General features: G+C 46.8%; 1 protein-coding gene and 1 non-coding gene across 5 annotated transcripts in view; both read right to left on the reverse strand.

The window, feature by feature from the left end:
• Positions 1–12,059, reverse strand: part of Rubcn (rubicon autophagy regulator) — a 71,361-nt gene that overhangs the window by 15,823 nt on the left and 43,479 nt on the right. For all 4 annotated transcript variants that reach the window (XM_050159770.1, XM_050159769.1, XM_050159768.1 and 1 more), the window contains exons 3-8: positions 10,449–10,532; positions 8,878–9,034; positions 8,230–8,336; positions 5,975–6,131; positions 4,661–5,191; positions 315–430 (exon numbers count right to left, since the gene is read on the reverse strand). In XM_050159770.1, coding sequence (XP_050015727.1) covers positions 315–430; positions 4,661–5,191; positions 5,975–6,131; positions 8,230–8,336; positions 8,878–9,034; positions 10,449–10,532 — 1,152 coding nt within the window. The remainder of the gene's footprint in view (positions 1–314; positions 431–4,660; positions 5,192–5,974; positions 6,132–8,229; positions 8,337–8,877; positions 9,035–10,448; positions 10,533–12,059) is intronic.
• Trnak-cuu (transfer RNA lysine (anticodon CUU)) lies at positions 6,756–6,828 on the reverse strand. Its single transcript has one exon. It is a non-coding gene; the product is annotated as a tRNA-Lys (tRNA).

A 12,059-nucleotide genomic window follows, 5' to 3' on the forward strand; every position in this document is an offset into this window, starting at 1 on the left:
CAGATGTTATCATACATAGTTGAGCCCAGGAACAAATGTAGACCTGGATTCTGGAATAAGTTTCTATGTGAGGCCACAGAGTCAACAAACAACAATCACGTGGCTAAAATCCAATATTTCTGCATAGGGTAGACCCGGACCAATGACAAGCACAGGCTCCCGAAGAATTCCCTTGACAGAGCTCTAAGTTCATAGGCACTGCAGTTCAGAGGTACTGCCGTGTACTCGGAACCTCACTAAAACAATGGCAGCAGAGACCATCGGGCCGGATCCCCCACTGCACTAGCTCATCATCTGCCCCTTTGATGCCTTACCTTTTCTAGGTCTGCACAGCTGCCAAAGTCTTGCTCAGAGAGGTAACTGATGAGGGACTGTCCTTCTGATGGTCTTCGAAACATGCCTTCTCCTGAGCACAGGTACTGACCACTCTCTGTGGGAAATGGAGGGCGGATATAAAATTTGAGTTGAAATGAAAACCTGTAACAGCCATGCTCCTTCAAGAAGTCTGAGGATGTTACTACTAAAGGCTCTCCCAAGTCTTCCCAGGGAACGGGGACCAGAAACTGAAAAGAGGACATCGGTCCATCTTCTAAAGGCATTGCTTTGACTCTTAAGAGTCCCAGAGCACCAAACCCCTGGACGGAGAATGACAGAGAAAACAGAGATCCTAGAGACAATCCTTTTACTATCTGAAGTTACAGGAACACTGTCTGTCCTACTCCACTAAAGAGGAAAAGGGATTGGGAAAGGACACGAATGCTTCTGCCTGCAAATGGTTCCCATGTAAAACTTGTCTTCTGAGAACTACGCAAAGATCCACTGTCAAGCCTCTTGTCCATTCAGGCTATGTCACATACGGTACAACAGACACACACGGTAGCGCCCAGAGCATGACAGAAGGGGATCCTAGTCAGTGAGGACCACAGGAAGTGGACTCAGAGCTGAAGATGACAGAAGGGCAGGTGAGGGCATTCAGGGTCCTCCACAGAGTGAGCTGAGCTCCAGAGCCCAGCAGTCACAAGGAGAGAGCAGAGCGAGACAGAAACAAGCTGGCTTCAGTCCTTGCCTTCCTGGCGCTCGCTCACCACACTCTATGAACAGGAAGCTGGGGGCACTTACTGACTGCATTGCTCTGGCCAGAGCAAGGGAAGGGGCCTCTCAAGGCCCCTTTGTTGTCCAAGGGGAAGAGACAACACCACTGGGGCAATGCAAAGGTGAAAAAAAAAAGTCAAAATGGGGTTTAGTCTGCTTTTCTTCCATCTTCTAACCAAATGTTATAAAATTTTAGCTAATCACTAATTTTTTCTTTTCTTTTCTTTTTTTTTTTGAGACAGGGTTTCTTTGTGTTACAGCCCTGGCTGTCCTGGAACTCACTCTGTAGACCAGGCTGGCCTTGAACTCACAGAGATCCACCTGCCTCTGCCTCCCAAGTGCTCGGATTAAAAGCATGAGCCACCACTGTCCAGCTTTAATCACTAATTCTCAACAAACTAGTTTAAAAAACAATCTTTAGATGGTAAAATAAAATAGCCAAAATAATTTTTTACCAAATATCTTGACAGTATGTTTTAAAACAGTGTCAGAAAATATACATCCACTAATGAAAATGAAACTCAGAAAGGGGCTTAAAAGCATCATCAAGTCAATTCTGGAGAAGTCAAGGATGGTGGATTCAAAACCAAAGGATTTAGTCACCAGAGAAAACGAGAGACTTCCAGAGAAGGCTGATGCTGAGCATGGTGACACATGCTTGCAATCCTAGCCTTGGAAAGTCAGGGGAGAAGGATCACAATAGTGAATTCAAATCCAGACTGGACCACATAGTAAAATTTTGTCTCGAAAAACAAGGGGGACAGAGAGGTTGCTGAAGGGGTCATAAGACAGGAGAAACTGATATTCAAAAGTAAATAAAAAAATGCCCAGTGCCATAGTAAGAAAATCCTGAGACATGAGCAGTAGCTCTGGAAGAGCAGATGCCTAGATATATCCAACTGTTTCCCCAGGAAATAACGCCAAGTGTCAGGTGCCACATACACACACACACACACACACACACACACACACACACACACGAAGAGCAGATGCCTAGACATATCCAACTGTTTCCCAGGAAATAACGCCAAGTGTCAGGTGCGACACACACACACACACACACACACACACACACACACACGAAGCAAGTAATTTTGTGTTCTTGTTGCTCTGGCAGTAGGCTCTGCTCTGTCTACTGAACTAAGGAAACACCAGCAATCACCACGATACCATGGTAAGAAACAACAGAAGAGACTGTTTCAGACGGCACACCACACCACCGGTAACGCCATCACTGTGTTCTTCGACCAAACAAGCCACTGGGCTTCTATACTGAGGTCACCGACTCCTATGGGCACCCACTCAACAGACTCAGCATTTCTTCCCACTCACTCAGAATCTGCTTTCTCCCAGTTTTTCCTCTCCTTCTGTTTCTGCAGATTTTCTTCTTTAATGTTCTCTTTTCCAAGACAACATGTCAGTGACTTCTCCATTTCCAGGAGGCTGTGGTCTCTAGTCCTCCCCGTCACAGCTTTACTAACCCATACCCACACATTAATAACTCCATCATTACAGCGCCCAGAATAGAACACAAATCTCAGTTTGAAAACCACCATGAGGGAAAAAGCGAAAACAAAGAACAAATCGACTTTACTAGAAAAATGCTCAGTGATGAGTATGGAGTATGCAGATGCACGAGGGAACAAAGACTGTAGGGAAGGAGACAGGGACCTTAGACAGGCAAGTCATGCAAGTGTATCCAAGACCACATAAAAGGAATAAAACACATTCTGGTGTGAAGTCAAGAAAAATAAAGTTATCCACAGCAAGCCTTCAGGTAAGGACACCCTGCTACTGACCCATCATGAGGCCTTAGATGGACAGCAGCCTCATGTTTACCCTTGTGTAAAGGAGAACTGCTTTAGCTTGACCATGGCTTCCAGAAGCTGTTGGTAGAACGAACAAAGCATGTGGAAGCATGTTTGGGGCAACACACGTAGTGTCCTGCTACAGATGGATCCCACACTGCAAAAGGATTAAAACTTGCCAGACTTGATTTGACACCAGACTGGAAAAGGAGGTTTTGAACTAAGCAAGGTGGTCACAGAGGAAGAGAAGGAAGGAGAGGTGGGGACTGACTCCCAAACCTGCAATGGGATCTTCAACTATAATGGTGATATTCCTGGGGCCTCCTGCAGATAAACACACAGGGACAGAGAATCCAGACAGAACAAACAAGATTAGAGAGAGAGAGAAAGAGAGGAAAAAAAAACCCAAACCAACCCCGTGACTTTTACCTGGCAGAAGTGGTGACATGAGCTGCCAAGAGGGGACACCGGGCTGCAGGAGGGGTGACTTGGATAAGAAGCTACGAGACCCATGCTCAGACCTTCTACACAGGTCTTTGATGGCTCCCTTATCCCATGCAGGTTACCATGGTTTCTGAAATCCACACAGATTCAAGAATGGAGCCAGGGAGGCTGGGAATGTCGCTCTGTAGAGCTCTTGCCCAGCATGAACAGGGCCCTGGGTTCAATCCCTAGACCACTTAAAACAACAAAACAGTGGGATGCAGGACCCAGGGAGTTCTATATGATCAAAGGTCAGAGCACTCATGGAGTGTGGACACAGGACTGCAGCAGATAGGACTTGAGGGTCTAACCCCAACATGCTTCCCATGTGAGGAAGTTCATGCAAAAAGGCTTTGACCTGGAGATTTTTCTCCTAAGTTCAAGTAAGTCATTCAAAATTCTTGGAGGAAAACAGATGAGGGTCTGCTACCCACGGTTTAGTTGAGGCCTTGAATCTTCATCTTTCTAGAAATTACAGAGACAAGGGCAGCTCCAGCTGCCACAGGAAATCTCCTTTATTTTCACTCATGAAATAAATACTTTCTATTTTATTTTTATATTTTGTATCTGACTTATAATAGCTTTGAGCACAAAAATTAGAGTTACACTTACAGATGATCCCCAAGCAAAGCCTAGAGACACCAGCTTCCCAGGAGGATGGTGGCAATGTGATGCAGGAGCAAGGAAACTCACCTTCATCACGCCTAGGTTTGCGCCCTACTACCAGCTAGCACTCTGGGAGCGAGGGGGACAGGGCAAATGGCCCTCATCTCAGGGACTCAGGGCCTCAGTCTGAATTATGACACTTGGTCCAGGGTCACACTGCCCATCCATACTCACTATTATCCCGATGATAACTAGGAAACCCTAATAGTACTCAGCTTAGTACTACTTCCTGAACTAACTTTTAAGGAATCACAACAGAAGGAATTTAAAAGGATTATCTCTAAACCTCTTTGATACTTTGCTGAAGTTTAAGAGATTCAGTTAAAACATATACTGCAATGCTCATACTATCCCAATGCTAAGGAACTTTGGAAGAATCGGGGAAGCATTTAGTATTTAGCATCATGTAAAGGAAGACATAAAATATACTTGGGCATCATGAGTACTACATAACGTCTTTCATGACAGAGCAGAGTAACAAACATGTCATCCAGAAACAAGTTCTTTTCTCTCTGCCATCTAAAAAATCGCAAGAACAAGCCCTCCCCCAGCCCTGAATTTGGATTGGGGAGGGGACACCCTGCTAACCAGTAGCTGGTGCTCGTCATCACCTGCGGTTCCTTTGGAGGCAATGTTAGTATCCGAATGGGAGCGAATGTGGCTCTTCTTTGTCCCGTTGGCGACAGGGACTGTCTGCCCCTCTGAGAAGCTGGACCTGCGCAGGACACTGCCTGGCTGACCCTGCCTACCTGCCTCTTGGTCCCCTAAAGAAGAAGCAGCAGAATCTGGCTTCTGCGAGCTGCTGGAGGAGAACAAGGGAGAGCTGCTACTCTCAGCATTGCTGCTCTGGCTCTGACAACTGGCAGTCCGGCCACGGGGGTCTGGGTTGCCAATGGCCAGGTACTCAGGCCCCTCACTGGCATCACTTGGAGAGTCATTTTGGCTGCTGACCCAGGATGCCTCTATGGGGCTGGTCAGAGTGCTGGAACTCATCTCATGTGGGGTCAGTGGGGAACCCTGGGCTAGAGCTGAGTCTGAAAACAGCGGAGCTTGGGCGGTTTGACTCTCCGCTGGTGAGAGCTCTCTGTCTTCTTGAGGTCTCCAGAGAGGGCCAGAAAGCGAAAAGGAAGTGGATCTTCTTTCTAGGACATAAAAAAAGGATAAGGGGAGAGAAAGGTAAGCTAGAGACCAAAGTATGTATATAGGTCCCCAGGTAAGGGCACCCAGGATCCACGTCACTCAGAAAAGGTCAATCAATTAAAGTAAGGATTTGGAGCAGCTAAGGGGAGGGCATGGACACTTGAGTAGCAGTGGCTTCACTGCTCCTCAGCCTGAACCCCTCAACTGCAAAATGAGAGAAATAATGAGAACAGCAACCCCACAGAACTGGTAAAGATCAAATGAGGTAGTACACACAAATTGTAACAAAACTCAGCATGGTGCAGGCACTCTAAAGATGTTAGCAACTACAGACCTGATTTGAAACGTGAAGCAGAAGCTCAAAGGCCTCTAAGGACATCTCTTTGCTACAGAATGATTGTAGGCTAGCTGCTGAATAACTTTCTGTTCTGTGAGGCATGGTCTCACTATGTGGCCCTGGACACCTCTGAACTTGTAACCATCTTCTTGCTTCTGTCTTCTGAGTGCTGGGATTACAGCCCTACAGCCCCACACCAGCAACTGCTGCTCCGTATGCTTTTATGACGCCTACGACAAAGACACTCACACCAATGTCTACCAGTCCAAGCTTCAATTTCCGGTCTGCAGTCACTCTCACAAGGACTCTTTACTTTCCAGAGGTGAAGGATGAGAAGGTAAAACCAAAACCAAACAAAAGCAGGTTCTGGCCTGTGAGTACTCACAAAAGTCCTCTACTTCCCCAGCCTAAAATGCATGCAGGAATTACACAGCATCTGCCCCCATACCTGAGCTGTGGGTGGCCATGGATTGGTGGAGGCTAGAGGAGGACCCAAAGCAGGATTGCTGAGCACAGCTAGCTGAAAGGGTATACGTGGAACCAGGCAGAGCCGTCAGACTCTGGCTCTTTGTAACCAGCAGCGGGCTCTCGTGCTTTCTGGCAAACTAAAACAAAAGAAAACATGTCAGAATGAAGCAGAGGCCCTCAGAGGAGGGGCACTCATTGCTGCAGAAACGCTGGTAGGAGCTCGTAGTTGACAGTAGGCCTGGGCTACTAGAGCACAGCTACCATAGCATTCAACATCAGAACACGACAGCTTCTGCACTGGGATTCTTCTAGGATGGTTTCTCCTGTAAGTGGTGCAACAAAGAATGCAAGAATATGCATGGGAGGCTGGGAAGACGGTTTTAGCAAGTGTTCTTGTGATGTGGGAGTGATTTCTTAATAATAAAGAAACTGCCTCGGCTCTCATAGGACAGAAAATTAGGTAGGCGGAGTAGACAGAAGAGAATGCTGGGAAAAAGAAGCTTAGTGAAGAAGTCGCCATGATTCTCCCGCTCCAGACAGACGCAGGTTAAGATCCTCCCTGGTAAGCCAGCTCATGGGCTACACAGAATATTAGAAATGGGTTAGAAAAATATGTAAGAGCCAATAAGAAACTGGACCTAGCCGGGCCAGGCAGTGTTTGAAAGAATACAGTTTCCGTGTAATTATTTCGGGCATAAGCTAGCCATGCGGGCGGCCGGGTGCCGGGGACGCAGCCCTGCCGCTCCTATTTCAACAGATGGCGCCCAACGTGGGGCTCGAACCCACGACCCTGAGATTAAGAGTCTCATGCTCTACCGACTGAGCTAGCCGGGCCAGGCAGTGTTTGAAAGAATACAGTTTCCGTGTAATTATTTCGGGCATAAGCTAGCCATGCGGGCGGCCGGGTGCCGGGGACGCAGCCCTGCCGCTCCTATTTCAACATTCTTGCTCTGCAAGCACAAGGACTAGAACTCACAGCCCCAATACCAGTGTGAAATCCAGGTGGCAGGGCAGCCTGCACATGGATACCCATACACATGGGAACAGGTATACAAACATGTATCTACACTACACATAAATACATACCAAAAAGGATGCATGTGAAGTAAAAGTCATATAGACTGGTGGTCTAAGCCATACGTGTCTCTCATGAGCACCTGATTCGAGCTTTGGGAGAGAAGGCAAGTGTGTGTGTGGTTCGGTGCCCTTTTCTTTTTCACTTTTTAGACAGGGCCTTGACATGTCACTTTGGGTGGCCTGGTACTCATGACGTAGCTCAAACTGCCCTGCTCTCAAACCCATGTCTATCCTCCCACCTCTTAAGACTCCCAAGTGCTGGGACTACAGTAGTGAGTTTCCATGCCTAGTCCTGGCCCCTAGCGACTTCTTTTGTACGTAGGGCACACATTCATACATGTGCACAAACATGGAGGCCAGAGGTCGATGCTGGCCATCTTCTTCAATCACTCACCACCTTCCTTTTGAGACAGGGTCTCTCAGTGGACTTCAAGATTGCCAGTTCACCTTTCCCTTCCATCCTATTCTGCTTCCCTCACCCTACCGCTCACCTCCCCTTTCCTTTTTAATTTTTAAGACAGGATCTCATAGTCTAAGCTAGCATAAAGCTTATTATATAGTCCAGGCTGGTCTCGAACTCTGACCCTTCTGCACCAACCTCCCAAGTACTGGGACTACATGTGCCTGTCAACTTGACACAGAGTTTTATCTGTGAGGAGGGACTGTCAACTGAGAAAATGCCTCCATCAGGTTGGCCTATAGGCAAGTCTGTAGTACATTTTCTTGCTCAATGACTGATGTGGGAGGGTCCAGCCCACTGTGGGTGGTGCCATTCTTGGGCAGGTGGTCCTGGGTTCTGGAAGTAACAGGCTGAGCAAGCCATGGGGAGCAAGTCAGCAAGCAGTGCTCTTCCATGTCTTCTGCATCAGGTTCCTGCTTTGAGTTCCTGTCTCAATGAACTGTGACTAAGGATATGTAAGCCAAATAAACTCTTTCCTCCCCAAGTTGCTTTATGCCAAGGTGTTTTATGACAGCAATAGCAAGCAGACCCAGGCAACAGTCACGTGCTACCACACCCAGCTCCCCAGACATTTCTAAAGATGAAAGTCTCTCAGCTCACAGCCGCCTCAGTGAGAAGTCATCTGCTACTGAGGAGTGGCCAGCACGGAGAAGTACAGAGGCCCAGGACAGACGTGGGGATCCCTTTGCCCCCCTTACCATAGATGCATCAATTTGAGCCAGGAGCCGGGGGTTGTTCTGTTCCACTGCTTCCAGGCACTGGAGCATGGCTGTGACGTGGGCGTCACTTAGCAGGAAAGCAGTTTCTAGGAAGGGAAAACGAACCACAGTGATGAAGAGTGAAGCTCGGAGAAAGAGACAGAATAAAAAGGAATCGAGGAAAAGCATGTCACTGTGGAGAGGAAGGATTTGGGGACAAGTAAAGTACAGAAGACGCTCAGTTGTATGCAGTCTAACATAAGAAGCTCCAAAATCAGAAGGGCGCAGAATTGGACCTGGCTCTGTGTGACTCTGGCCAAGTCACCTAGCCTCTCTGATTAGAAAACAGTGATCCTGCTACCCAGCTCGTGGAGCAGCTGTAAAGAGGGCAGCGGCACAGCAACCAGCACATAGGAAACTCGGTTCGTGGCATTTCTTCTTACAGTTTGCATGCATCAGGACAGGAACAACTTGGCATGGGTGTTTTCCCAAGGTGGCTGAGAGGAGGGCTGGCTACGTGTTTTTGAGTAGAATCTACGGCATCAAGTAAGTTTTAGGAGACCCTGGTACAGAAGCAATCTACTGAAGAACAGAGAGACAGAAGATCAACAAGCAGTACGCACAACACCCTGAACTGCTTCTACTCACCTGTGTAGAATTTCCTGATATACTGTCTGTCCCCAAGCAGAGGCCGGAGCTGGGCTGAGAGGCAGTGGCACTGCAGGCTGTGCTGCAGCCAGAGCTCTGCAACAGCAAGCTCGCTCCCATCGGTGCTGCTCTGGTCATTCTCATGCAAGCTGATGAACTGGGGAGGCAAAGAGGCAGGAGTCAAAACACACACCCTGGCAGACAAAGCACAGCAGTGAGGGCCTAGTGACCTGAGAACTACGCTGAAGACAGGTGAGAGAAGGCTACCCGGGGTGTCCCCTGCAGCTAGCTTCCGAAGATGCAGGAGGAAGGCTGTGAAGAGATGAATGGCTTCTCTACCTATCAGACCTCAGAAGAAGCAAGCCTGCTAAATCTGGCTCTCTACGGTCTATCTCCAAAGAGGAATCTCTAGGATATTCCCAGGATCAAAGGCATTTGACCTCTTGGCTTCTCTCACAGAGTCCTCTATTTCAGAGCCTCCAGAGAGAAATGTGGTAAAAAAAAAATCTTGGCATGCGTATGTGTGGATGGGTTGGTCTAGGAAAAACACCACCAAAGATGCTCTTGAAACTTTTCTTGATAGTTTTTTCAATGTGCCTGAGTGTGTTGCCTCATATACAGAAAGGCCAGCATGACCATATACAGAACAGCCAGTATGACCATACACAGAAAGGCCACTATGACCATATACAGAAAGGCCAGTATGACCATATACAGAACGGCCAGTATGATCATATACAGAAAGGCCAGCATGACCATATACAGAACAGCCAGTATGACCATACACAGAAAGGCCAGTATGACCATATACAGAAAGGCCAGTATGACCATATACAGAACGGCCAGTATGATCATATACAGAATGGCCAGTATAAAGCCCAGAGTCTTTGTTCACTGGATATTAGGGAAAGAAAGCATACTTCTTGACCTCATCTTAGCAATAAATCAATAGCTGGGATATACATGAAACAAAACAAGTTATACAAAGAGAAATAAAGAGGGACAATGGACGGATATTTTACAGTCATTTCATTAATTTAGATGCGTTTAATTTTCCTATAATAAAAGATTAAGTGTATACATAAAATAGTCATTGATTAGTCTAAAACCAGCTGTGTCTCTTTGGTCAAGTCACCTGACTTCGTTGAGTTGTTTCCCTGATGGGAAACCTGGAGCACTATGTGGAGCTGGAGACAGGAGACTCCAAAGCAGCCAGAGTGTTTAAGGTAGCACTCAATCCACTGGACTCTGGGATGCTTTATGCCCACACTCCTCTTACTGCTTTAGGGAAATTCTTGCTATTTCTCCTAGTTTCTTTTTTTTTTTTTTTTTTTAAGAGTTTCATTAGATCATTTTCACCCGTTTCCCAGCAGATGAAAAAGCAACCTGAATGGATTTGTATGGTTTGTTGGTTGGTTAAGCCTTCCCTCTAAGTCACTGCTACCGAGATAATCTCTTCCTTCTAGTTAAAAGAAAGTGGAAGTACTCCATCCCAGGGAGAACAGAGTCTTCCGGCTGAGCACCAGTGAAACTTGCAGCCACCCAGCAAGTCAGCTCCCCTTCACTCTTACCTTCTCAACATGAAGGGCTGAGTGCGGACTGAGCCACCGAATGTCTTTCACAAACTGCCAGTAATCCGCCTGGCGGCTAAACACCTGCCAAACAAACACCAACGTGATGAGCAGATCCTGCTGCTGACAATAAGGGAGAGATATAAAAGCTGACATAGTAGCACCCCTCTGTAATGGTAGGGTTTGAGAGGTGGAGCCAGAGGGTCTGGAGTTCAAGGCCAGCCTGACCTGTATAGAGAGACCCTATTTCCAAAACAAGAAAACCAAATAGAGGCAGAAGAGTAGGAAAGGGGGGGGGGAGAAGGGAGAGGGAAAAAATGAGAATAACCTTCCTTTGCTTCAACAAAGACTGCCAGCAGCAAGCAAAGGAATATATACACATAATTACTTAAATTGTTTTTTTTGTTGTTGTTGTTGTTCTTTTGAGACAGGGTTTCACTGTAGTTTTAGAGCCTGTCCTGGAACTAGCTCTTGTAGACCAGGCTGGCCTTGAACTCACAGAGATCTGTCTGCCTCTGCCTCCCAAGTGCTAGGATTAAAGGTGTACCACCATCTGCCTGGCTCTTAAATTGTTCTTATGTGTATGGGTGTACATATATACGCTTCAAGGAAGCCAGAGGTCCACGTTGGGTGAAGTTCCTCAGGAGCATCTTCCACCTTAGTTTTGAGACAGTCTCTCTCTGTAACTCACTCGGTAGGCTAGACTGGCTGGCCTGGATTACAGTGAGTACCGGTTCTGGGGATTGAACTCAGGTCCTCACACTTGTGTGGAAGCACTTCACAGACTGAACCTAGACTGCTCTGAATAGGTATTACATGCAAATGATATAAAAGGTATACAGTTAAAGTTATCTGTCTCCTACTCCTTTTCTCTTCATCATCTGGTTTCCTACAAGGAAAAAAACTAGTGCAGTCAGTTGACAAGGGTGAATGTCTTTAGTACCTATTGCAAACAAAACAAAATAAGGAAACACTTGATTTTGCCATAGATGTTGGCCAAAAAAAGGCTGTATTTTAGAGTCAAAGAAATATGAAGTCCTAGAGAGAATGAAGGGTTTTACCCAGACATGACAATGAAATGTTTTCTATAATGAAAACCTAATGTTTTGGAGAACTCCTATAGTGGTTTAAATAGGTATGGTCCCCACAGATGAATGTGTTTGAATGCTTGGCCCATAGGGAGTGGCACTATTAGGAGGTGTGGTCTTGTTGAAGTAGGTGTAGCCTTGTCAGAGGAAGTGTGTCATTGTGGAAATGGGCTTTGAGGTCTCATATGCTCAAGCTATCAGTGTAGAGGACAGTTCACTTCCTGTTGCCTGTGGCTCAAGATGTAGAACTCCTAGCTCCTTCTCCAGTACCATGTCTACCTGCACACTGCTGTGCTCCCTGCCACAATGACAACAAACTACACCTCTGAAACTGGAAGTCAGCCCCGACTAAATGTTTTTCTTTATAGGAGTTGCCATAGTCTTTTCTAGGGTTTTTTATTGCTGTGAAGAGACACCCCCTTCCTGAGATTACTGGGCAGGAGTTTGAATTTAGATTAAGTAATCTTTGCAGGGCGATGGTGGCACACGCCTTTAATCCCAGCACTCGGGAGGCAGAGGCAGG

Source organism: Alexandromys fortis, unplaced genomic scaffold, assembly GCF_014885135.2.
Source record: "Alexandromys fortis isolate MF-2015 unplaced genomic scaffold, M_Fortis_MF-2015_v1.1 scaffold_119, whole genome shotgun sequence".
Classification (NCBI taxonomy): Eukaryota; Metazoa; Chordata; class Mammalia; order Rodentia; family Cricetidae; genus Alexandromys; species Alexandromys fortis.